The 26,229-nt window shown below is 36.7% G+C and overlaps 3 protein-coding genes across 15 annotated transcripts in view; 2 read left to right on the top strand and 1 right to left on the bottom strand.

The window, feature by feature from the left end:
- LOC136676262 (retinoic acid receptor RXR-alpha-B) overlaps positions 1–2,847 on the top strand; it is a 50,445-nt gene extending 47,598 nt beyond the window's left edge. For both annotated transcript variants that reach the window (XM_066653121.1, XM_066653120.1), the window contains one exon: positions 892–2,847. In XM_066653121.1, the coding sequence (XP_066509218.1) occupies positions 892–1,039 (148 nt within the window). In that variant the 3' untranslated portion in view covers positions 1,040–2,847. The remainder of the gene's footprint in view (positions 1–891) is intronic.
- Positions 2,848–3,252: 405 nt separating this feature from the next.
- LOC136676263 (WD repeat-containing protein 5-like) lies at positions 3,253–9,163 on the bottom strand. 3 transcript variants are annotated; one of them, XM_066653122.1, is made up of 15 exons: positions 9,045–9,163; positions 8,684–8,737; positions 7,895–7,985; positions 7,642–7,750; positions 7,475–7,548; positions 6,958–7,047; positions 6,665–6,754; positions 6,476–6,559; positions 6,347–6,402; positions 6,218–6,264; positions 5,688–5,763; positions 5,567–5,600; positions 5,357–5,431; positions 5,168–5,255; positions 3,253–4,405 (listed from the first exon to the last, which is right to left on the bottom strand). In XM_066653122.1, the coding sequence occupies exons 3-15, from the start codon at positions 7,964–7,966 to the stop codon at positions 4,305–4,307; spliced, it is 996 nt and encodes a 331-aa protein (XP_066509219.1). In that variant the 5' UTR covers positions 7,967–7,985; positions 8,684–8,737; positions 9,045–9,163; the 3' UTR covers positions 3,253–4,304. The 3 variants fall into 3 exon arrangements, with proteins under 3 accessions (XP_066509219.1, XP_066509221.1, XP_066509220.1); XM_066653124.1 differs by lacking the exon at positions 8,684–8,737 and having other exon boundaries at positions 9,045–9,156; XM_066653123.1 differs by lacking the exon at positions 9,045–9,163 and having other exon boundaries at positions 8,684–8,890.
- Positions 9,164–10,893: 1,730 nt separating this feature from the next.
- On the top strand, positions 10,894–26,214 carry LOC136676441 (bromodomain-containing protein 3-like). 10 transcript variants are annotated; one of them, XM_066653466.1, is made up of 14 exons: positions 10,921–11,030; positions 12,531–12,568; positions 13,290–13,670; positions 13,765–13,902; positions 14,012–14,156; positions 14,504–14,682; positions 15,123–15,494; positions 15,721–15,849; positions 16,172–16,360; positions 16,776–16,844; positions 19,760–19,998; positions 20,512–20,801; positions 21,390–21,515; positions 22,992–25,735. In XM_066653466.1, the coding sequence occupies exons 3-14, from the start codon at positions 13,470–13,472 to the stop codon at positions 23,111–23,113; spliced, it is 2,199 nt and encodes a 732-aa protein (XP_066509563.1). In that variant the 5' UTR covers positions 10,921–11,030; positions 12,531–12,568; positions 13,290–13,469; the 3' UTR covers positions 23,114–25,735. The 10 variants fall into 10 exon arrangements, with proteins under 10 accessions (XP_066509566.1, XP_066509562.1, XP_066509565.1 ...); XM_066653469.1 differs by lacking the exon at positions 12,531–12,568 and having other exon boundaries at positions 10,894–11,030; positions 15,126–15,494; positions 22,992–26,214; XM_066653465.1 differs by lacking the exon at positions 12,531–12,568 and having other exon boundaries at positions 10,894–11,030.
- The last annotated feature ends 15 nt before the right edge of the window (positions 26,215–26,229 follow it).

The raw sequence follows: 26,229 nt of genomic DNA, 5'->3' as shown, positions 1-26,229 counted from the left end.
GCCAATTGCAGATAGAACAAATAAATAATTTACCAAATACAAATTTCCTTACTTTTTGTGCTAAGTTTATATATATATATATATATATATATATATATATATATATATATATATATATATACATATATATGTTTGATTGATAGGGTAATTAAAAATAAAGGTGATGTAACAGAGGTAAACATGCCTCTGCCCCAAATTTTTGGGAGTTTTACAGGCATAATATTTAAACATGTATATAAATAAATATGTTTAAAAATACAATCAATTTGTAAAGCAAAAATATTGGAAATATTTTCTTTGTGCTTTTGCCAGTTAATTAATATTTCAGGAAAATAAACAAAAAAACAGATTCTTGTTTTTATTGCATTTTACAAAATGTCCTAACTTTTCTGGAAATGAGGTTTGTAGATTCAGATATTTTAAAGTGCACCCATTGGGATTACCTACTTTCTTAAGGTGAAATGAAAATGGGATGCTTTCAAGCAGCTACACATTGAGCAAGGTAACCTCAGCGAGAGGGCTGTAAGCCCCCAGTGGCAACATAAATTCCCTTTTCCCACTGTCAACAAATCTTCACAAAAATGTTAGGATATCTAATTTTAAAACCTTCCCTGAACAGTAGAACCTGGGAATGTTAGCACATCACCTACTACCTACCACCTTTCATGTCCAGTAAAAATGCTGGCTAAGCAGATGTCTACAAACTTTTCATAATATAATGTATTTTTTGAATTAGAATGACCAATGGCTTGGAGAGCACATATAAAATATTAGTATCCCACTTCTGATGCTCATATCCTAATGATTGTGTTGAAACATGAACAAAAAAATGCTTTCTGTATTATGAGTTTATTTTTGACTTCTGTTTTTTACTTCTCATAATTTGAGCAGATTTGCCAAACTCTTACTTCGACTGCCTGCTCTGCGCTCCATCGGTCTGAAATGTCTGGAACACCTGTTTTTCTTCAAGCTAATTGGGGACACACCAATCGACACGTTCCTAATGGAAATGCTAGAGGCGCCACACCAAATGACATAATGGAAGAGGGCCTCAAATTCCCCATGACAATGTTTAACAGAATCTCTTAGGAACGATGACGCGTGTCATATGCACGGACCACGTTGAGACGCCATGACAGGATGCATCTCAGTGAAGCCTGCTTTATCTAGTCACAAGAACAATCCAACAAAACATTCAAGAAGACGTGAACTACAAGCATTTCTGCTTCGGTGCTTCAACTTTGGAATTTCTAAAACAAAGTAATTACACAAAGAACATTCACTATGGAATAATTTATAGGGAAGATGGATTAAGAGAGTCACTGCTGGTATGCACTCATACTTGGGAGGTTACACCATGTTGTCTGTATGGATTTTAGATTTCTTGTTTATTCTGCCTCATGGAGGCCTACCTCTGCATTCCATTCTTTTCATGGTCAAACGGTTTCATCTCTGTACACATTCTTGTCAGTGAAAGTGGGCAGGTTTGAGGAAAGGATGCAAAACTCTGCATTACCTCTTATATGCCTCTCAGTACCACATGACTCCTTGTTCCCTACACTTCTTCACTGCCTTTTTGGTATGGACTGTACTGTATGTACTTAATATTCAGTGTTCATCGTATGTAATTCGGTATCCTTGATTCATGTGAGAAAGTTATAGGAGATATGAATGGTTGTATTTCCAGCACTTAATGTTTTTTTTTTTTTTTTTTTTTGTATTTTGATTTGTCACCAAGTGTTGACATTTGCAAGGCTGCCAGAAATCAGTCCCCACAAGGAGGAAACTGCTGTGGTGTTTGGCTGCAGTAGAAAGTACTTTCTTTTTGGAAGAGGTATATGAATGACAGAATGGTCTACTTAGAATAAGAAGCAGGTGTGTTCTTGGCCTGACTCGTTTTATTATAGAAAACAATACTGATTCATTGTTAGAGTTGTGAAAAATACTTAGATGTTCAATTTCTCAGCGGTTTTGCCTCTATAATTCATCTCAATTATGTATCAAGCATTTCCAAAGATTTTCAATGGCGTTTATATATCATCTGATAATTCCCAGCAAGGCAGCGCTTGTGCTATGAAAATATGCAATTAGTTAAGAGAATCCAGATGATGGTCTGGCCTCAGGGATAAGAAAGGTTTGGGAAGAGCTTAGTCTGACCCCTAGTGTTTAAGACGTAACAGTACAGTCTTTACAGTTCAACAATGAATAATTACGAAACAGCAATTTGAAGAATCCATCGTTTGTCAGACTTGGCAACCATTGCAAAATAATCATTTCAACCTCAGGATAATTTAGTAGTGTAATACATGCTAAAACACTTTTTATATGTAGTAATATTAGTCCTTTTGTGCAATGACTTTCAGATATTTTGGTAAGGAACAAACAGTGAATGCAGGCTGAGCCAAGCTGAACTAAATGGTGTTCTTGTGATAACAATTGATGCTGGGGTTAAATTTCTATCAATGCAGAGTCTAATCAGTTGTCAATCTTTTGTGATTCTCAACAGTAACATAATTAACTCTGAAAGCAGAGGCTAACACTCAGGCTCATGCTTATTAAACGTAGTACTTTGTCTTCATCTGAGAAAAGTAAACTTCTCAATAACAATTTTTAGCTTGATGTATTTAAACTCAAGCCTTTCAGTATCCAGTCACTTTTAAAGTGTTACTGGGGTATTAACCACCCTGCACCAGCACGTAAATAAGAACACCTATACCTCTTTTCAGAAATCCAACCCAATAATCTATAATCCTGGGTGTAGAAGGAGCACCTGGCAAGACAAGTCAAACAGGGTTTATTAAGTCTAAAGTAACCGCTGAGCAAATCCTGTTGTGGCTACTCAGTATTTGTTGGGATTTCCCCTTGAAAATCCAGGTCAATATGTTAGCAAATCATTAGAGATGAGATGGATTTAAAAATGAATCTATTTTTGTACAATTGTAATTTTAACCTTTTATTCCAATGCAGCTGTTTCCTTAATTCTATTAAATGTTGCATACACGATTGGTGTAAATGTTAATTTGTCTTTTAAAGAAGAGGTTCAGACTCTCAAAAGAGGAGTAAGGGAGATGCTACCATTACATTTTTCCTCAGTTATTTTGCCATTTTGTGTCATTGGGCTTCACCTGGAAATTGCATAATTTTTTATACACTAGTGGAATGAGAGTGAATTGATGTGTGTTGTCCTATCATGCAATGTTTATTGTATAAAGGACTATTAAATTCTCAGTTCTGAACATTGTTGTCCTCAAAGTTCTATGTGATATAAATTATCTATCAACTATATAAATGTACATTTTAAATCTGCCAGGTCAAATCACAAATACATTTTAAAACATACCTTTTTATTTGATATCTATATTATAGATTCTCCCCAAAAATGATATTGTATGTAAGCTGCTTATTTTAAAGAACACTATGTCATTTTATTATCTTACAATTACAGCTTCAGAATCATTGTAATGCTTCACTTACCTGTACTAGGGAGAATAAAGCCTCTGTTCTTGCTAATCTGGTTTCAGCACTGCAGAGACTTCACTATGTAATTTTTGGACGAGGGCAGGTCACCATCCCAACCCCCTCCCTCCTCCCCTCCCTTCCCCCTCAATTTCAGGATATTCCAGTAAAAATTAAGTTCACTCTGCAACTGTAAGGTGAGCAAAAATATCAAAGCTTGTCCAGTTTTCCTTTAAAATTTGCAGATGAACATGCAAACATGACCAAGATACCAAAAAATGGTCTTTGCAATTGAAATGTAGATATGTAGCTAATATCAATCAACAGTTGAGTGAATAAAAATAAGATGATGTTCCTAAATCCTATTTGTTAAGTGCTTCTGACTTACAAGCACAAGACCTAAAAAAAGGTGTACAGCTCACTTCACCCCAAGGTCTTATTAGCACTGACGTTAATTAATTGCATGGTTAGCTATTCTTTGCGAGAGGCCAGAGAGAATGATATTTGTTCCTTGTATTCAACTTGTTCCACCAGGGAAAAAAATCATGTGAAGATAATCTCGGTCAAATGATGTACCATGATTTGGTGTCAACCTCATACTGCTGGTTTATCAGTGAATGACAACAACTAAAGGCTGTAAAGAAGATCAGCCATAGCAATATAACACATGTAGAGGAAGCAATGGCTTTGGGGAGACTGTCATTATTTTGAGCAGAATGGACCAGCCCATCTCTCAGTTTACTTGCTCTAGTCGACTACCAATCCATCACAAGGACAGAGTAAACATTGTTCAAAGCTCCTCAGGTGCCAGACGTCTCTGGCAAAGGGATCTTAAGATTTTCTCTGCCTTAGCAGTCACTCTTCCAAAGCTTGATTGTCTTGTCATTCTCCAGAGCTGCAGATGCTATGATGTTCTCCGTAGGATGACATGCTGTCGCAATCACCACATCTAGGAGAGAGAGGGGAAAAAACCTTTATAGGAGGTGCATAGAATCACTGTCAAATTAAAAGCATGTATCTCTATTTTTGTGGATCTCTAGTTTACAGCATCATTTGAACAATGCAGATGATGTACCATGATTTGGTGTCAACCTTATACTGCTTGTTTATCAATGAATGACAAAAATTAAAAGGCTGTAAAGATGATTAGCCATAGAAATTTAACACATGTAGAGGAAGCAATGCCTTTGGGGAGAAACAATGCTTTGGGGTCAGCCGTGGCCTGGTGGTTAGGGAACTGGGCTTGTAACCGGAAAGTTGCCCAGAGCCGTCAGGTTATGACCTAACCCCCAACTGCTCCCCAGGCGCAGTGGCTAAGGCTGCCCAATCACTCCGGGCATGTGTGCTCACTGCTACTTGTAAACGTGTATTTCACTGCACGGAATGTGGTTAAGTTAAATGTGGAGAACAAATTCCTCTGTGTGCAAGCACAGTTGCCAGTAAAGTAATTCTAATTCACAAAGATGTCATGCGTGTTAACATTTCATGATGAATGAACCAATAGAAATGCTCAATGACTTGACATAAACATTTTTTTAAACATTGAATTCCATTGAAAAGTTAAGAAGGGTGTATTTTGCTGCTCCTGTAAAGTTACTGTTTTGAAAAATACATTGGACAGCAACGATATCTTACATGTATATTAACTCATAGGAGTATAGAATATTCCATAAGCAATATGTGCTACAGGGTGTAATATTGGACACCCTACCTGCATGTCCTTGTAATTTCTGCACTATTTCTTTGGTCTGTAGGTTCCAGATGTAAACCATGTGGTCTTCAGAGCCTGAGACAATCCACTGGATGGAGTAAGAATGCCTGAGTTACTTAAAATGGAATTTACTTGGACTATGTCCAAAACTAAAATAAATGTAACAACAGCTTTGAGAAGGCTACATACCTTGCCTCCGGTAACAGAGAAATTGGCAAACACACAATACTTCTCATTCTTATGTCCAGTGTAAGTCTTCAGACACTGCAAACACGAATGAAGGGGAAATAAACAAATGCACACTAACAAAAAATAACTGCTCCCTGCAGACAAAGTAGTCTGGCCTAAATATAACTGATATCAGTTTTAAGTGTTATTTTTCTAAATACAGCAACCTACCTTCCCTTTACTGTAGTCCCAAAGTTTTAGAGTACTGCAAGAAAGAATACATTAAAAATATGCTTTGCATAATCTAGAACTGCTATAGGCATGTGGTTTTTAGTAAGACAGTTATACTTACTTATCAAGTGTTGCAGCCAGTATGTACTTCCCATTTGGTGAAAACTTGACAAATGAAACTGGGGGGTTATCATCATCTGGAGCCCAGAAAATGTCAGTGTTAACAAACAATTAATTCCCTGTTAGAGTTCAAATTCAAATTTAACTCAGATTCAACTAACACACAAAACAATAGTCACAGAGAATTATATCAAAGAAAATTGTGTATTTAATATATTGCACTATGGTAAACTGAGTTTGAATTGTTGTTTAAATATGAGTTTTCTACAGTTTTAAAATCCCCTCTCCATAAAGACCATATACACAAAGGTAATTGAGAAAACGGTTATTAATTCAAAGAGATCAGAAGTAGAAAAAGGTCACATAAAGTATATAAGCTGATAAAAATCATATATGTATCTCAAAATGTACACTGTTTTAAAAAATGGACACAGGCTACACACACGTACTTGTTGCAATATGTGAGATGAAATGCATTTATTAGCACTTAAAAGAAAACATTGTTTACGTTTATGGCTTGCAGTCACATACCAATAAGCGTCTTCAGACACTGTCCAGAAGCGGTGTCCCACATTCGGCTGAAAAGCATTAAAGTGTATATAACCAAAGACAAAGAAATGTAAGATGATTGGAACATGTAGTGAAGGCATAAAATCTTACCAAAGGCCATCATAGCTACTGGAGACTATTAGGGAGCCATCTCTGTTGAAATGAACCTGGAGAACATAAAATTTTAATCTTAGAGGTATGCATCATTTCAGTAGCAGATTTACTTTGTCTGCCACTTACAGCAGAAACAGGGTCAGAGTGAGCCGGTAGGGTCTTCAGACACTTGCCAGTCTTGACATCCCATATCCGTACACTCTCATCAAACTGACAACACAAAGTCAAACCTTAATTTAACGTGCATGAATATAAACAAATGACCTGAAGTACTACCAACATGTAAGTCAGAATTTAATGTAAACTAATACTCACTGATCCAGATACCACCAGGTTTGACTGAGGGTTGAAGTTACAACAAAACACATAGTTGCTGTGGCCTTTCAATGTTTTCAGACATTTCCCCTTTAGATTAAACACAAAATATGAGTCGGATTAAATATGATTTCATGGTCAAATCCAGCAATGTTTACCCATCAGTGAGAAACCAATGCCAATGTTAAATCACTTTGAATTCTCTGAGAGAGTCTATTTTTATCATCAGTGAAACCATGAGATATTAATGGAAACTACATCAAACCAGAGATGCTGTTTATTCAACCACTTACTGAGCCCATGTCCCAAATCTTTAGAGTCTTGTCATCTGATGCAGACACCAAAAGGTTTGAGTCTGAGGACCATGCCACATCAGATATACCCTAAGGAGAGTAAACAAGATCCAAGTTAAAACATAGGAATATGTCTAAAATGCTCCTAGGCAGATTACATTTATTAAATTTGATGGAGGTGTATCCCCCCGTTATGTTTTGAATCACTCACACACACACACACATATATATATAATTTTCTAGGCTCCTTATGTTTTACATGATTGCTGATTCATCATAAATGTCAACTGAACACATATGGAGGATTAACAATTATTTGATTATCTAAACCTGAGTTAAAAGGACAATTTTAATACTAAATAATGAGAAAATAATCTCTTAGATTATTAGATAGAGGCTTAATCAGGAACCCTATTTTTAGATGAATATTATTTGCGATGTACTCAAAACAGGTTATACATCAATATTCCATGTATTACAACATAAATTATTAAATAATTATTTTAAAAAAACTTACAAGTTTATGTCCAGTGAGTGATTTTTCAAATTTTCCATCATATGCGCCCCATATTTTGATTAGTTTGTCAGCCGCTGGAAAAAAAGCATGTTAAACTGTCTGGTCTGTAATCCTAAAGATTTAATTCACTAAAAAAGCAGCCTAGACCTAAAAAATTAAAGCCTTACATGAGCTGGCCAGCCATTCACCATTTCGGCTGAATTTGACAGATGATATAGCTTTTGTGTGTCCCGCAAGTGTGAACTTCAGGGTATAGTTTGGCTTCACTGGAGCAGGCTTATAAGGAAAGAACAATATGATTACATGTTTCCATTTAAAAAATAAGGGAAATAAGTGTTATTTTTGTAACAATTAGCTACAAACAGCTTTACATCTATATTCCAATAACTTATCTATTGTTCTCTAGCCTCTACTCTGTACCTTGGTGGATGGTGCTGATGATGAATGTGTTTTATTTGCTTCAGCGTCTGCTTTCTTTTCTTCTGTTGCCATGACTGTAGCTCATCAAACACTTTATGACAAAGAAATGCAAGACAGAGCAGCAGTTCAGACTAGGAGTAAAGAAATATAACATCTTACAACACAAGTGGATTATCTTATTCTGCATTATCTGATTCTTTGTTGTTGTCTAGGATCTGAGTCTTAGGATGCTTGTGCAGTCTGCTCCAGTCTAGGATAACAGTCAGGAAAATATACTACATTTGTCAATTTTAGTAAACACCTACTCGTTCAATGCTTCTTCTGAAAAATGGGTATTAATTAGACATTGCAACACAACTGCTTTAGCAGGGTCAGGTCTTAATGTTGGAGGAATTAGTTCCGGATCAAAAACTCCAGTCCAACCCAAAGGTCATGGATCACCGCAGAAGATCGTTCCACTGATCTACAGCAAAATTCAGAAGGAGTTAATTTTCTTCTAGCTAAAATAAGGCACTGACCAATACGAGGCTATATGTCTACGGAGACTGGTGTGACTGTTTGGCAACATAATCTTAGGGTGCAACATAAAGTACCTAAATTCTCTATTTAGAAGCAGTGTCAGTGAAATTCTGGAAATATTTTATAGACAGACAAATATTCTTGTACACGTGGTATTTCTTGATTTGTGTGAATTAAGTTAGTTGATCTGAGTGCTATATAAATAAGCAGCACATTGGCAAAATTAATGGGTGAGGCGCGTTATTATGGTCTAGTTGTGCCCGTACTCACTGTGGCCGCTGGTTGTTTGGAGAAGTCTGTATAACTCCTTCACCTGAGCGCCACCTGTGAGTTAAACGCAGTGGACATTATGAGACTCCTGTTTGATTCTTATTCGGGTTTCTAGCTAGTTCCTCCCAAAATTGTGCATTCGATTCTGCTTCGTCTAAGGCGGAGCGGGAAGCTTGAATTAAAATGACAACTTCAGCTTTGTGCTGACATTCATTAAAGGAACACCTGCCGTTACTGACATTACTGGGCTATAGTGGCTAATAACATTAGCCATCCACGGACTATGTTGTACTTCCGTTTTACACAAAAAAATCCGTTCACGTTGTATTAAACTGGGGACTGCAAAACCCTTCTCACTTACTTTTAAAGAACAACTTAAATCCGTTTATTTGGACAAAGCAAACATCTTGAGTTCAGACTAAGTGACTTACAGAAAACACCATTTAACTTTCAAAGCCTATCTTACAGCTTTCTTGGAAGAGTGCGGCGCATGCGCTTTAATGACACCCCCTGCGTCACTGTAAACAGTTCTGCATGTTTCTCTCCTGATCTCCCTAGACACTAATTCAAAAAAAAAGGGGGGGGGTGCTACAAATATATTAAAATCTTAATGTAAATAAAACATGTTCAGTGAAGAAATCAAACACACGAAAGCGTCTTAAAAGAGTATTACCATTTGAAAGAGTATGAAGTATGAAATTAAAAACAGTTATGTTGGAAACATGCAGACTTGCACCTGCAGTGGTGCCATAGCTGTATGTGGTGCAATCAAGTTTGAAGAAAATAAAAATCGCCTACTGATGACGTATCCTAAATTGGGTGGAGCTTTTGAAACGAAAATTGGTTTTGATGGGACATTTCCTCCTACCCTACACGTTTTGATAACATAAATTTGAATATCACATCTCTAATTTTAGCCTTAATATCAGAGGCTACAGAAGCAGTTGATATTTGTTTTATGTATTTGTGTAATCTCTTCTGCATATTATAGTGAGAGAATATTCACAGATAGAACGAATTCAGTCAAAGTCATAAGGCAGAGCATACACTTTACTTTAAAATTATGATACATAACAGGACAAATAACATATTGTTATATGCTAGTTATTGCATGCTTATATAAAATATTTAGAGAAACATTGTTTGGATTATTGCCTGTTATAATATTTAGATACAGACTTCCACTCTTTGCTCCACAGTGTTGTACATGAAGTAGTCAAGTGAATTGAACAGAACTATTTATTATACGCCTTCCAATCTGCAGGAGCCCAATTTTTTTTTCTTCACTCATCAATATTTAAAAATAGAAATGACCATTTCTGTCATCAATAGGCATTTATTTGAGTTCTTGTGAGAATTCTGCCCTGATCTGATCTGCCTTGCCCCTCTCTCCTCAAATTAGCACTCATGCAGTACTGATCTCCAGGCCAAACTGCTGCTACACACTTCTCTGACCCACAGCATCAGACAGACAGGTAAAGTGTTGTGTGTGCAATCCCTGACGTTGCTTGGTGCAAAATTCAGCACAACATTTAACATTATAGCGCCACTGAAAACTCTTGCCTTTTCATACAAAGAGCATCTATGCTTAACTTATAAGCATAGATGACGTGTATAGCTTACACGTTTTGTAGTCATAAGTTATAAAACACATGATTTCAAAGCCTTGTCCAGCTGTTTACTGACGTTTGTCATGTTTAATGAAGGGGAAGAGAGACAAACTGCAGCAAACAGACCGACATGGAATTTAAAAACAGATTTGCTCTTTTACAATTTTTTTTTTAATTTATCTTCTTTTTTTTATTTTATGAAAAAATTGGCGATGGGTGTCTTTTTTTTTTGGCTTGAGCACCTGCCCCCAAAATGTCTGTGCACGTGCCTGCTACAGTGTATAGTTTTAGAACTACAAAGTGCTCCTGTATGGTCAGTGGTGCTGAGAGAATGGATATTATTGTGGAAACAAGGAGGTGGTTTTAATCATTTGAAATGACTGGTATTAGATAAATAAACTATTAGGAATTTTAAATTTGCTTACACACTGAAATATGTTGTCATGCGTTTTGAATTGTTTACTCTAATTGTCTTGTTGTGTTTAATATATTTAAATTATACTTGTTATTTTAAAAAATGGCAGTGTAGTTATATTAGAGCGCCTCCTGTCAAGTTCAGCCCTTATCATCAGCTTCAGAGCAGCAGGAGTCAGGACCACAATACAGTGCGACAGTACGCATGCGTACAACACTGACCAACTAGTGTCGACCCCAGCCGTCTATTATGCTCCTTCGCTGCAATAAAAGCGACCCGAAAATCTGCGAAGAAAACGCTGCCGGAGCTGCTTGGAGTGAAAGTAATAAAAGTGTAACATGCCTATTTTACCGTTACCGCTTTCGGTTGGAGATTATTGGCAGTACATATTGATTCCTTTCTTTTTTTCGGGAATACACAACTGAATGTGGAGCTCTCGGAGCTCGATTCGCCTCCTCCTCTCTCTGTGTGTAGCTAACAATGTAACAAAGCGGCTCTTATTTTAGTCTTACTCCGTGTTAGGTAAATGTAGATAGGATTAATAGCCATTTGAGTTGTTCCGGGTTTGTTTTCTCTCTGGTTATGGGACTCGGTTCATTTTCAAATTGGCCCGCTAACTGGCTAACATTAGCTGGCTGCACGGCATGCACACAATGGCTATCGTTGACGAAGCCGAAGTTAGCTGCTTATTCGGCAGCGTCTTATAGAATTTTTCCGTTCCACCTTAAATGGGGCAGCGGTTGTATACAGTCTCTCTAGTCGGTAGACTGGAACGGCTACACCATTTAAGGTGGAACTGATTTTTTTAAGAACCCGTCTATCGCATTGGAAACGATAGCCCGCCATCTTTTTAAAGAAGTTCATCTCCAGACATTAGTGGCTTCTTACGCTTGTAGTCCAGGACATTGTTTTAAAAATACGTTTTGCTAACGTTATGTTACTTAATGTCCGCGGTCTAATTTTGTGCCCTGTGAGCCAATCAAATTTGACTTTACTGCGAGGGTTTTTTTCACGTTATCTTGTGAGGAACTGATTGTTTTTTTTTCTCTGTAGCGTTTGTTTGTTTTTTTTATTTTTATTTTTTTTTTTTTGTAAAATTAGTTTTTACATTATTTTTTTGTTGTGTGTTTAGGACTGCTGTATGTAAACATTTCGCCCTAGGTTCTGATTAATTGCTTCTTTCAAAGAGAAGCCCCTGGTTGAAACACGCCTTTATAACTTCATTGTGGTGGGCGGGGATAAATGTGATTGTTTTTCTTCTGTCTAAAAAAACAAATACGTTAAAATCAGCGGCGTTTAAAGCGGACTCAAGTGGGAATATGCTTTCAAACTTTAGCTCTGTTTAGATACTCAGTCAAACTTTTTTTTTTTATTTTTTTTTATTTTATTTTTTTTAATAAAAGATAATTAGTTTTGTGCAAACTCTGATTAATATTTTGAAAGCTTTTATATCTGATGAAGCTTTCTTTATGTATAAGGAATTTTTTCCTTTACGTCTGCCATAATTCCATTCAGAATATAGTGACCTCTGCATTGTCACACAAACAGCAGGCATTCCTCGTCTTATTTCTTTTCTTGATTGGACACACACTGGTCACAAATTGACAAAATGCTAGTATTTACTATTTGTAAAGACGCACACTGTATGCCTGTGTCAATGTTTGAGGACCTTTCCTAGACTAAGACTAATTCCAAATGCAGAATTGAGTATTCCACCAGTTTCTGCATCATGTAAATTTTGAGATGTAAATATTCATTCAGAGAAAAATTGATGTGATATGATGCATTGTAGAGAAACTTGCCGACTCTGATTTCTTTGCAGTGGTGGTGATGGGAACCAGGGGTTGTGATGTCTACAACGTAAATATAGTCATTTTATTTATTATCTTCAATGACCAGTAAACCCACGTGCGTTTTGAGTTTATTTTAAATGGTAAAATTGTGATACATCTTTTTAAAAAGTGCCTTACAACATCTTGCATACGTCTCTCTGCCTTGCAAAAAAAAAAATAAATACAATAAAAGCATATTTAAAAATTCTTTAACAAGATGTGGCAGACATTAGTGTACGTATAATCGTATATGCAATAACTTTCTGTAAGTTACCTTTTAGAAGCAATTTAATGATGGATTTTTTTTTTGTTTTGTTTTGTTTTGTTTTTTTATTCACCAGTCAATTAAAACAGGGCAGTCCTGAATGATATCGTTTATAACAGTTTGGTGTGACAAAAAATTGGTAATCAGAAAGTGCTTGACAATGCATTGACAATAAACAAAAAATAATATATAACTTATGTATATATTTTAATTTCTGTATGTGTTATTTCTGTTGGCTGATGCTATTTTTATTTGTTTATTAATTTGGTTCAAATATAAAAGAAGCTGAGAAATCTTGTAAGACTTGTATGCAAACATGAGTGTATTACCTTTATTAAACTAAAACTAAATATCATCATATGCCTAATATATTTGGAAGTTTAAAAATATCAGTATCTTACAACTGTAAAACAAGATATTGTCTGTTTTATGTTGAATAATAAATAAAACATTTACTAACTCTGGGCTTTCAATGTTTTTCTAGCAGTGTGCTGACACTCAGGTCCTGAAATGGGATGTGTGTATCGAGGAGGGAGTAAGGAGAAGAAAGAGGAACACAATAATCACTAAACTCACAGAGTCCCAGACATCAATCAAGTGAATTTCCCCCCCCCTTTTTTTTTTTTTTTTTTTCCCTCCTCCTCCCCTCCCTCCGCTGTTCAGAATGTCAGCGGTCACATCTCCTAGCCAGGCTCCTCCCACTATTGTCAACCCTCCTCCACCTGAAGTTACGAACCCCAATAAGCCTGGCCGAAAAACCAATCAGCTACAGTACATGCAGAATGTAGTTGTGAAGACTTTATGGAGGCATCAGTTTGCTTGGCCCTTTTACACACCTGTGGATGCCATCAAGTTGAATCTTCCGGTAAGTAAATATAATTGAGTGGTTTGTTTGCTTCTTTGCTGTCAAATCAAAATTTCCAGTTTTCTCAACTTGTTCATAATATCTTATTCTTAAGGACTACCATAAAGTTATCAAAAACCCAATGGATATGGGAACAATCAAGAAGAGACTTGAGAATAATTACTACTGGACCGCTGGTGAATGCATGCAGGATTTCAACACTATGTTCACAAACTGTTATATCTATAACAAGGTAAAGGTTTTTTATATTTGTGCATCAATATATGCTCAGTACAAATTTTTATATTTGAATATGGCAATTGTTTTATTACTTAAAACATGTCTGTATCTTCATTTTACAGCCTACAGATGATATTGTCCTCATGGCGCAAGCCTTGGAAAAAATTTTCCTCCAGAAGGTAGCACAGATGCCCCAGGAGGAGGTGGAACTACTGCCACCACCTCCAAAAGGCAAAGCACGCAAACCTGGGCCACCCCCTAGCTCAGGTAAATCTTTTTGTCCTCTAGTTACTATAATATTTTTTATCTGATACAATTATAGAAATGTATATGTTGATACTGATACCATTTGGAAAATTTGAGTTGTTTTTATTTGAAGCACTATAGCTTCCTCAAACTATTGAAACAGTGTACTACACTACAAAAAGTACACACATGGCTAACATCATTACTAATTGTAGGGTGTATTTGTTTGGACTGGATCAAGTTCATTTTTTTTTCTCACTCATATCTGATTCATTTTTTTCACTGATTCATAATACTAGATTAGTACCATCTTTAGTTTTAAGAGTCCTTACACTTTCCCACTCTTCCTTTTGTAATGTGTCTAACAGAAAATCAGCAAGCTTTGGCTATGTCCTCTGCTTCCCCGTCCTCTTCGTGTCCAAGTTCTCCTCCACAGCTGCCCCAAACTCCTGTAATAGCAGCCACGCCTGTGTCAACCATCACCTCCAATGTCCAAGCTGTGCCTCCTGCTGCATCCATGCTCCCCAGTGCACAGCCTGTCGTCAAAGTAAGACCTTCGTTTGACCAGTGGAAACAGTAATATTTAGCATTTTTACATGGTGCTTTCTTTCAATGTTGACTGTGCTTCAGATCACTGTCATATTCATTTTTACACACTGGGCTGGATTTTCTGAAGAATTTTTGAAATAGTGGGTGTTTATTTAAACTTATTCACAAATCTTTTAGATATTTTTAATAATCCAAAATTGCTCTGTTTATTTATGATTTTCAGCCTTAGCAGATGATCAAGTAAATTATTTAAAATGTTTTATGGTTTTTAAGTGTTATCCAAAGCCAACCTTTGTGTCCACACAAGCACAGAAAGGGTGCTTCCTCTGTCATCCTTGCATTTTGCCTTTAGTATTCAATCTTCCATGCTCTTTCAAATAATAGTATGATTTTATTATTATTATTATTATTATTTTATTATTGTTTATTTGGTTCCAGAAGAAGGGGGTGAAGCGGAAAGCAGACACCACCACCCCCACCACCTGCGCCATCACTGCCAGCAGAGGAGAATCTCCCACCGGCATGCTTGAGTCCAAACACAGTAAGGTCATCTCCAGACGTGAGAGCACTGGCCGACCGATCAAACCCCCCAAGAAGGATCTAGAAGACAATGAGCTGCTCCAACAAGGCAACAAGAAGAGTAAGCTTAGCGATCATCTCAAATACTGTGACACCATCCTGAAGGAGATGCTGTCGAAGAAACATGCAGCCTATGCTTGGCCTTTTTATAAACCAGTGGATGCAGAGGCCCTAGAACTGCACGACTACCATGAAATCATCAAGCAACCCATGGATCTGAGCACTGTCAAAGTACGTTCTTCAGATGTTCATTGTCATTAAATCTGTCTGTTCTGCTTTATAGGCACCAAATTATTTCTGCTTGCAGTAAGTTTTATTGGTAGGCTATAAAATAAAGTTGAGATTAAGTCAGATTTGGCTTTTGTCCTGCCTATTATCATACCTAGTCCTACTATTATTGTAGTAGTAAATATTTAATTAATTTTATACATATTCTTACATGCTGTGCGCTCCTTAGAAAAAGATGGATGGCAGAGAGTACCCAGATGCCCAGAGCTTTGCAGCAGATGTCCGGTTAATGTTCTCAAACTGCTACAAATACAATCCGCCTGATCATGAGGTTGTTGCCATGGCAAGGAAGCTTCAGGTAAGAATAAAATCAAGGGCAGTTCTTCTGTCATATATATATATATATATATATATATATATATATATATATATATATATATATATATATATAGTTATAAATAATAAGGAATTGGTCTGGATATAAGGAGTCATTTGAAAAAAAAAAAAAAAAAACTAGGAAAATGTGTCTACAACCATTTTATCTCTGGAACATTGACAGGTTTATTTTAGTTCACATAGAATATACACTTTTTTTTAACTACCTACACCCATCCACTTTCACTTTCTCTCAGTTGCTTTCAACAGTGTCCATATAACAATTTCATTTGCTCTTCTGGCAGGATGTTTTTGAGATGCGCTTTGCTAAGATGCCAGATGAGCCTGCTGAGCCATCATCCCCTGGGGCAGTCTCAGCCACAGCCGTGGTCAGCAAGAGTACGGGCAGCAGTGAGAGCAGTGCTGACTCCTCCAGCTCCAGCTCTGACTCTGAGGAAGAGCGTGCCACACGTCTGGCTGAACTGCAGGAACAGGTGAGTGTCCTGCAGGTGGGTCCCACCATTCACAACCAAGATCCAAAGCAGGGGTGGAGGGACAGGTTTGAGGTCTTAACCACCCATCCTTACCTACAACCTACCCACCCCAGATTCACTGTGTAAGCGCCATTGGATAACTTTTTAAAAATTATTTATTTGTCTAAACTGCCCACTTTGACCCAGGACTGAAAATTTAACCCTCTACCGCCTCTGCATTTTATGTTGGCATCTTGGTACACTGGGTTGCATGCAGTACAATTATAAACTGATTTTTGCCAAATCAGTTCCTGTCACACCTAGTTTCATGCTATTTTTCTGGCTTTGACGTAATTTGTTGTAATAAATTTCTAACGTTTTTAAATATATAATTTTGAGAATGACTATTTTTGTCCCACTTTGGCTTTTTTACCAGCAAATCACTAAGGACCACCCGAAGGGTTACAGGGCGGGGGGAAAAAACGGGTGTGCCAAACATTTTCAGGTGATTTATGTTTTTATTTCCCCGTCCTCACCTTCCAACTAAACCTTCCATTTTTTTGTTAGCACCTGGTTAAATGAGCGGTAGAGGGTTAAGGTCGTACCTGTAATTGAGCTGGGCAGTCATCTCCCTCAGTGAGCCTGCTTTGCCACACAGCTTGCTTTTTCATTCTGCTTTCTGCTCTGCTCTATGATCTGCTGAATGACATTGATTGGCATGTATTTTGGGTTTGTGTTGGATTTTTTTTTCTCCGTTGTGCTTCTCTAAAAGATGGCACAATTCACCTCTGAAAGAATTGTTGTAGTGAGGTTTGGGTAAGAGATGGACAGCCAGTTGAGAAAGAACTATGTTGCCAGTTAAAGTAATAGTCCAATGCAATTCCGAAAAAAAATACATACAAATATATATATTTTTTTCCTGCAGTTAAGGTATTGTGCAAAAAAATTTTTTCATTGGGTATACAGTGAGATTTTGGTTTTAAAGAGGATATAACATGGGGGGTGGGGGTGCACTTCTTCAGTGCATCTGCATATTGTGTGTAATTTGGAATGCTTACCAGATCACACAAGACGACCCAGTCTTTTTTTTTTTTTTTTTGGTAGGCTGTCTAACTCGGAAAACATAGAATAAACCACGTGCCAATCTGATTTTGTTAAGTTTGTGAAGTCATGTACAGAGACATTAGAATGCTGCCTCCTCATCCTAGTCACAGCACTGGACCCACATCTATGTGATGTATGTAATTAACAGGAGTCACTTTATGCTCAATAATTTTATTTATCTGTGCTTAAAGTGTAAAAATAAGAAAAGAATAAAAAGAACCGAGCAAATGTGTGTCAAAATGAAACTTCCACCTGGTTGCTTCTCAATGCTTTGCACAATGGTTGAACTAAGCTGTGGCTCATCAGAGCTGTTTAGACGGGGTGAGTATGGTGCCCTAGTACTTGATCCTTGTACTGTTTTGATCAAAGTAAGTCATAGATGACTTTCTATGACCCCAGGAAACTGTTTCTACTTGTGGAAAAGGTGTATTATATGCACCCTTTTAAAATTGCCTTGTAGTTGGTCAAATGCATACAGTATTACATTAACAGTCACTTCTGGTTATATATCTGCAGTTAAGTGCACCCTATATGAATTTCCAAATTCCCAAATGTTTGCAATCTCTCAAATTATTCCAGCATCTGATCATTTTTGCAGCATGAGCAAAGGTAACATGATTTTCTAGCCTGCAAAGCTTCTGCAAACCAACAACAGATAGTAAGATGAGCAATAAGATGTAGCTAATGAATGAGAAAGAAACATCCTTTAGAGCAGAACTGTAAATCAACCATCACAAAAAGAAACATGGTAAATAAGGTGTTACTTGGAAGAAAAATGGCAATCTTTTTTACCATGTATGCTTCTACCTCTGAATTTTGGGTGAACATTTGCAGATGCCTTTTTCCCTTGTGAGGGCATTGGCCACTCATTCTCATGGGGGTCAAAAGATAACCCTGTTTAGAAATAGTTAGTTGTTTTGCTCTCTTTTTCTTTTTAATGAATACAGATTTCTCATCCACAGTTAGGTGTAAGATATACATTTTCAGGCTTATGAGGGATTGTCCCATCAGGTACATTTTGTCACAGACATCATCAGATGAAAATCTTGCCAGAAGTGAACCTCCTCTATGATCACTTGTACGTTTTATAACAAACAGCAACTGACAATAAAACTGTGGGATTTGAAAAGTCATGTAATATCCACTAGGCCTAAACTGGAGCACAGTATAAAATAGAAAGGGCACCATGAAAGTATATTGGTATTGGCAGCTATTTTTTATAATTCTGTATATGTTTTTTTGTCACGATTTTTTTTTTAAAAGAGCATTTTGATGGTATTTTGGAAAAGCTGAACTCTGATGTAATTGGTTATTTTCCAATGCATGGGATCTACTTGAGTCAGCTTTTTTGCTTTTCCATTAGGCAAAAAAACCTGTTACCTGGTACATAAAAACAGGTACTTTTTTTGACTCCCTGTTAACTTGTATTTTTATAGTATTTTTTTATTAAATTAATCCGACAACACAACGGCATCTCTCAAAATTATGGGCCAAACGTGCCACAAAGAATGAAAACCCCTACTGATCTGTTTGGTATGAGGTGAGGAGTGCCGTTCAGTCCTAGAAAGACAAAATAACATGATAATACAAGACAATTAAATTGCATTTAACATTTCCAATGCCATTGATGTGTTTTTCATAGCCAGTGGGTCCCATTAGAGATTTATAAAAGATTATTTTGTGATATGATCAGCTACATTTCACATGGGAGCTGTGATATTGAAAAAGCAAATGGATATCATGCCATGGAAATGCTCCAAATATATGTTGTTGTAAAAGCATCTGCCTCATTTTGAAATAAATGTTGCATTTCATATTCCATTCTTTAATTATATTACATTTACATAATTACATTTTAATATTCATGTATATGTATCAGCGTATGCACCAGCATTTCCAAATATTTATATGTACATTTTAAAAATTTGTATTGTGACCAGTAAAAATGGAAAATCATTTCATGTATCACCTGTAATTACATAAAAGAAAACGTACAGACAGAACCAACTGATTAAAGTCAAAAAGCTGTTTTTTTTGTTTTTGTTTTTTTTTTTTTGATGGGGAAAAGCATTGGATTATCACTTCATCTGCAGACCTCTTCATATGTCATTCCTTTTGCTTGTGGGCAGTATTAAAAATAAAAGAAAGATGTGTAAAATTTAAATGTCATTCATTGTCTTTTAAAAGCTATTTCCCTCATCACTTTGTCTTGCCATCAGCCCCTGCACAGTTAAAATCCTCCTTGCAACTAGTAGCACCTTTTGTAGTTGGCCTCTGTCCTCCTGTTAACTGACTGGCCTTTTCCCCTCTCCTCAGCTGAAGGCTGTTCATGAACAGCTAGCTGCTCTGTCACAGGGCCCTGTCAGCAAGCCAAAGAAGAAAAAAGAGAAGAAAGAGAAGGAAAAGAAGAAGAAAGACAAAGAGAAAGACAAAGACAAAAGCAAGGCCAAGGTGGTGGTGGAGGAGGAGAAAAAGACTAAGTCTTCACAGCAGAACAAGCAGACTCAGCCAAAAAAGAGCTCCACGAGGAAACCTAACAGCACATCCACTACCAGGTAAAGATGAATGTATTTATTTATTAAACTTTAAATTACTTAACGTTAAAGATGAAAACAATGTATAGGATGCCTGTAGTTTAATTCTATATATAACACATTACACAACATTAATATTATGGTAGTTACTAAAGCATTTATAAGTTACCCAGTATTTTAAAGGGGCATTCCAGCCTAACTGAAGCACTGAATGTTATGAAATGTTATTCATTACTGTGTTAGCATACTAATGTGTATGTGGATGGTATTTTCATCATGCACATCAAGCCAGTTATTTGGAAACCCAACTAGGAGACAAGTTGACATGTTTACAACAGATGAAGAAATGAATTATTTTTATTTACTCTGAAAAAGTTTTAAATTCAATTGTGGAGATCATTCTGAATAGGACCTAAATGCTAATTCTTTTTTGACCAATGTTTGTTTTAAAAAATAATGCCCATAGTCTGTTTGCTAAGAGAATATCTTCAATACTGCAGTGTCATAACTCATCTGAAATGTTTAATTCCACAGGCAGCCCAAAAAGGGTGGCAAACCCAGTGCAGCAAACTGTGAGTCAGATGAGGAGGAGGCCCTTCCCATGTCATATGATGAGAAAAGACAGCTCAGCCTGGACATCAACCGGCTGCCAGGCGAGAAGTTGGGTCGCGTGGTGCACATTATCCAGTCTCGGGAGCCTTCGCTGCGTGATTCTAACCCGGATGAAATTGAGATTGACTTCGAGACACTTAAGCCTTCCACACTACGTGAGCTGGAGCGCTATGTCAAGTCCTGTTTACAGAAGAAGCAGCGCAAACCTTTACGTAAGTTCAACCCTGGTTGCTTTTCAAAATGTGTGTTGTCTCTCTATCTTTCTGACCTGAGCTCAGTTTTCTGCTACAGACAAAACTCTCCTGTCTGGCTGCTGAAAGTGCTCTGAAAGCTAATTTGGCCCGCAGTATTCCCATTCCTGTGCTAGGAGCACTCCCTTTTTCCGCTGTGTTGCATGCCTTTTTGGTGGATTACTTTTCCACTCTTTATTTAGATTAACACCCTTTTCCCCATATGAACCACCAAAGGTATAAATAGAACAGTAGTGTTCAGTTAATTTTGTTTTCTATATCTTTATATACATCGTTATAAAACTAACCTCAAGGAAAAAAATTGAATGGCCTTCTATTAAGCTGTCAGTTAGTAGTATTGTTCATATTAGCGGCCTGTTTTAGAATGAGTGTTCCATAGTTGAAGCAGTAGTATGCATTTAGTTAATTGATTAATAACCTAGAGATTAGATTCAGTAGAGGAATAACACAGTTACAGAGTAGAAGAGTGCTTTTTGCTGCTTGTTGCCACGGCGGCGAGGTGCGAGGCTGACCTGGGACTCACTGGTCGCCGCTGTGTGTCTCCTGCAGCGGGCACTGGGAAAAAGAGTGCCAAGACTAAAGAGGAACTGGTTCAGGAAAAGAAGAAAGAGTTAGAAAAGAGGCTGCAGGACGTGAGCGGACAACTGAACAACAACAAGAAAGCGCCCAAAAAAGGTACCTGTGTGGCAATGTGCGGATAGAAGTGGGCGCCTGCCCAAAAACGGGCTGATCAGGCAGGAGGATAGAGGGCAGGGCTTTCTAATGTAGAATTTATTTTTCTTAATTTACGTATTGATGGGTTAAATGGATTTTAATAAATTGTAAATTTGGGGTCCTTGTCGACCCCTTGCTAAAATGTAGCCTGTATATTACATCCAAATTTTTGCCAATTCTTTAAGGGTCTGCATGTTTAAATATGACTCGGCTTGAACTAACTGACGATAGTATTGTGAATGTTACCTATTGTCGAGTTTGTTTCACAGTTTAAAGTTATAAAATGCATTTTCTGCAGCCTTACATTTGTCTTAATCTTTGATTTATTTTAATGTGTAGTGCCTGTCTGTATAAGTCAACGTATCATATATAGCCTCAACATTCTGTAGCATTGCTAGGCAGCTCATCTTTTAATTTTTTTTCCCCACACTTGTCATGTTTGTTAAACGGATAGAGCCATGCTGCATCCTTCCATGCATGGAACACCATTCCTTGCAAAACAAAAACTAAAATTATTTTGATATTGTAGTTATATCAAATGTAAAAAAACCACGAAGCATAATTATTGCCTAATATCAACACTAGGCTACAGCAACGGTAGGCTGATTTCATAATAAACTTTTGATGTTTTATTATTCATACAAGAGCTCATTTATAGGCTGCAAGGGTATATTATATTAAGCCTTAAGCCAAAAATTGGGGGGGGGGGAGTACTACCAAACGAGAAAGACCTAAGAATCATGTTAGCTTGCAAATTTCTGAGCAAATCTCCACCATGATTCATTTCTAATATTTAAGGAGATTATATATGGTGATATCACATAGCCTTCTAGATTACTATAGGGATAAAGCTGCAACGGTGTAGCATCTCCTACTGTATTATAATTTTTTTTTTTATGTTAACCCTCCTTTTCAGAAAAAATGCTTATTTTGTTGGTTTGTTAATTTGTTTTGGGGAGAGATTTACACCCTCATACCCCACCCCAAACAATACTATCGTCAGTTAGTGGTGGCTGCAGGATGCAATTGAATGATAGTAGTATAGCATACACAGTCTTGTTAGCCTAGACAGGGCAAAGGGTAGAGGAGAAGATGAGAGCAGCCATAAGCCTGGATGAGTGTGGCCTTTGTGTGTCTTGATGCAACATGTACTGACTTGGTGTCTCTGGCTGCTTGAAGGGTGCGCCATACTGTTTGTTCTGTTCTATCATGATTAATGCTTTGCTCTATGTGCATGTCTGTTCTGTCTTAACATACAATCACATGGGTGGGCAAGGGAACAGGGCATAGTGGTGCTTCCTAAGAAACTTCTAATTTAAGCATATTCTTACAATTCATATTAGCGAATGTGAAGTAAATATGAACACAAACATATAATTAGGATCTAATCATTTAGCATCTGTCTGTATTGCACTAATCTTTGCCTCTTGTGTCCAGCAGAGAAGGCGGGGTCAGCGCCTGGGGGTGGGCCATCTCGGCTGAGTGGCAGCAGCAGTTCTTCCGACTCTGGCAGCAGTAGCTCCAGTGGCTCCAGCTCCGAGAGCAGCGACTCAGACTGAGCATTCGGTCATCCTGCCCCTCCTTTACTTCAGCCTCCTCCATTTTCTAATGAGTAGCGTGTGCTGTCATGATAGTGTCTCACTCGAAGACCTGTTACATAAGAGTTAGAACATCAATAAAGACAAGAGGATATTTTAAAAGAATCTGTTGTAGAACTCCCTTGGCCTGGACAGAGAAAAGTATGAAAATGATTGCTGATGGTGAAACAGTGTCAAGGTATATTTTGCTGGCCCTCAAAGGGAAACACCTGGTATCACCAGTTAAAAAAGAAAGAAAAAAGTGAAAAAGATATATATATATATATTTTTTTTTTCTTTTGTTTTCCAACATGTCAGTTGTGGAGATCAAAAACCGTTGTGTATAGGAGTTCCGTTCGTTCCCCCAGGTGGAGCCAAATGAAAGACACCTATTCATGGACAAACTGGTAAAATGCTTGGCTCTGTCAGTGAGTAGCTTCATCAAGTCTCAAAATCTGAAGGATCAAGCAACTAACTTTCTCTTTCTGGTGTGGTGGTCATGTTAGCATGACATTTCAGCTCATTCCAGATTTATTTTACAGGTAACAATACTGATTGTTACCATTTTTAAAGAAGACTTATTTATTTTTCATGTAGTGAGGCGCAGCTTTTTATTTTTTATTTTTTTGTCCCCCCACAAGTTCTTTTGACTCGGATATTACAGATGTATCAAGAACTCGGATGAATTCTGTATCTAAATTTACTGCATCATGGGCTACATCTGTCTCCCTACGTGTCAGTATACTGTTGCAACCTGTCCTTTGAGAGGCCTGTGTGTAATCCACAGTCGTTTTGGTTATTCAGCGCTGTAATCCCCCCCCCCCCCTTCTCCCGGTGCTTGTCTCTCATTGTCAGTATTTGATGTATAATTTTGTCACATATTGTTTTTAAACTATTATACATTCAGATGGGTTTGTTTGTTTTTATATTTGATTTGCCTTTGAGTACACTTTTTTTTTATTTCATTTTCTTGTTCACTTTGATAAGCCCAGACTTAATTTTACCCGCCTTGTTATGAAATACTTCAGCTCTCTCTTGTCTAATCATTTGACAGTCAAAGATGGTGGTGACTAAAATGTATTATTTATAATGTAAGCATAATTGGCTCTTTTCTGGCTTTGTTAAACTTGAAACAACACCACACTGGCTTTCTGCAGTCTAATCATCAAAGACATTATATTATTACGTCAAACAGCAGTACTAGGTATTAAGCTTAGGTTTAGTGATTTCCAATGTGTTACAGCTAATGTACTTTCATTTTGTTAATGCATTTTTAATGACTTCATCTCTTTTGAAATACTGTATTAAATATGTTGAGTGGTACTTAAATGCTTCACAGAACATGCTGGAATATTTTCTTGCCATGTCCCTGAATTTGGTTAACTGACTGGTAAACTCTAAAATGAATGAATGTAGTAGCGATCTCTTTGTTTGTTTGTTTGTTTGTTTGTTTGTTTGTTTGGTTGGTTGTTTTATTTCTTCAGTACAGATGCCATCCTGGCATCGTAGCTTAAATCATTAATTTCCAACAGCTTTCAAACCTATCTTATGTCCCAAATACAGTGGATATGTACTTGTTGCCTTAAGATTAGTTGGCACACTAAAATAACTGGGTCTGCTCTCAACAATTGTAGATTTAAGTTGGAACCTATGTCAGACTTGTTTTACTTTTATTTTCCTTTTGTAGCGCAGGTAACATTTGAAACACAGATGTCAGGACTTGTAAAGTGAAATTTTGTAGGTTTTCCTCGCCGTAGTAGAACGTGTGTTAATTCTCCTATTGTTAAATGCCAAGTCATTATCTTTTTGTGTGCAGCTTGGCCTATAAGTTCATCAGAGAGATGTCTTCTTTGAGAATTTTTTTTCTTTTTTTAATTTATATATATTTTTAAACTCTCCTCAGTCCACTAATTTTTCTTTTTCCCCCCGTGTGATGTTGGCAAAGTTAAAAGACTGAAATATAAATATATAGGCTATATAATTACAGATATAATTGTATATTCATTACTTATTCATTAACATGTCTTGGGTCTAAATATTTTAGTTCTTTTTTTATGAGAGCAAAAACTTTTGTGTATTGCATGCTGATTTACAGTATCTTTCTTAAACCTTTTTGAGCTGTTTATAACATGTAAATGTCATTCTTTGAAGTAAAACGTCAATCTTAGTAGAGCTCCATATAAGTGCAGCCAGTTATTGGAAGTTTGTAGCTGGGTTTTCAGACAGATTTAGGCATACAGATACCTGATGTATAAGCTAATTCGGAATTTGGACTCTGAGCCCCCTTGTTTTTTCGTAAATAAATCACAAAAATCCACTGTGGTGTCTGTTCACTCACTAGCAACTTTTATTTGCATTGTCATGTATATTATTTTAATGGTGTCAGTATGAGTATTACATATTTATATTGTGTCAAATACTGCAGTAAAGTCATGAAAAGCTGCCAAAGAAGTACCACTGATGATTAAAATCACATTCTTTTCAAGTTCAAAGCTGATGTTTATTGCTTAGACTACGAAGCCAGTACTCAAACCAAAATCTTTTGAGTATTAAAGTAAATGTAAGCTCATTGTAATGAAATGCGTAATTTGTCCACATTTGAGTAATGAATTGGTTAAGATGTGAACAGTGTGATTTGGAGTGGTCTAAAGTAAAATGCGTAAAAATACTTTATTAAAAAAAAAAATGGGTCTGGAATACACTGCCTAATGCCTGAGACATGCTTTAGAGGTGTACATAGGGCATATGATTTTTATCACAATTACATACACATACAGATGCCATGGTCATTTTGGAAAGCTTTTTGTTGTAGATTTTGAAACCTGATTCATATCACCACATATGAAGGTATGTGATTTCTGGTGTTCGGATTGCAATTAATTTTTTTTTTCTTTTTTTTTAAACACACAGAAGTCCCTTTTAAGGACCTTTTCAGTACAGATTTTAATGCACTCTTGTAAATCTGAATCTATTGACAAAATATATAAAAAAAATGTCAAATCTTGCCCTTAAAATTAAAAAATCAAATCTGAAAATGTGTTTTATAATAAAATTAAGATGAAGAATCAAGCTGCTGAATGGTTCCTGACATTTTTTGG

This window comes from Hoplias malabaricus, chromosome X2 (genome assembly GCF_029633855.1).
Source record: "Hoplias malabaricus isolate fHopMal1 chromosome X2, fHopMal1.hap1, whole genome shotgun sequence".
Taxonomy (NCBI): Eukaryota; Metazoa; Chordata; class Actinopteri; order Characiformes; family Erythrinidae; genus Hoplias; species Hoplias malabaricus.
The sequence above is the reverse complement of the archived record's forward strand: the minus strand, read 5'-3'. Positions and strand labels throughout refer to the sequence as shown.

Coding starts and splice junctions, on each gene's coding strand:
- LOC136676263 (XM_066653122.1), bottom strand. CDS start 7,966: ATGGCAACAGAAGAAAAGAAAGCAGACGCTGAAGCAAATAAAACACAT. Junction 7,751..7,894: donor CATCAGCACCATCCACCAAG/GTACAGAGTAGA, acceptor TTTCCTTATAAG/CCTGCTCCAGTGAAGCCAAA. Junction 5,601..5,687: donor CTGGCTGCAACACTTGATAA/GTAAGTATAACT, acceptor TCTTTCTTGCAG/TACTCTAAAACTTTGGGACT.
- LOC136676441 (XM_066653465.1), top strand. CDS start 13,470: ATGTCAGCGGTCACATCTCCTAGCCAGGCTCCTCCCACTATTGTCAAC. Junction 15,495..15,720: donor TGGATCTGAGCACTGTCAAA/GTACGTTCTTCA, acceptor TGCGCTCCTTAG/AAAAAGATGGATGGCAGAGA. Junction 16,845..19,759: donor GGTGTGCCAAACATTTTCAG/GTGATTTATGTT, acceptor CCCTCTCCTCAG/CTGAAGGCTGTTCATGAACA.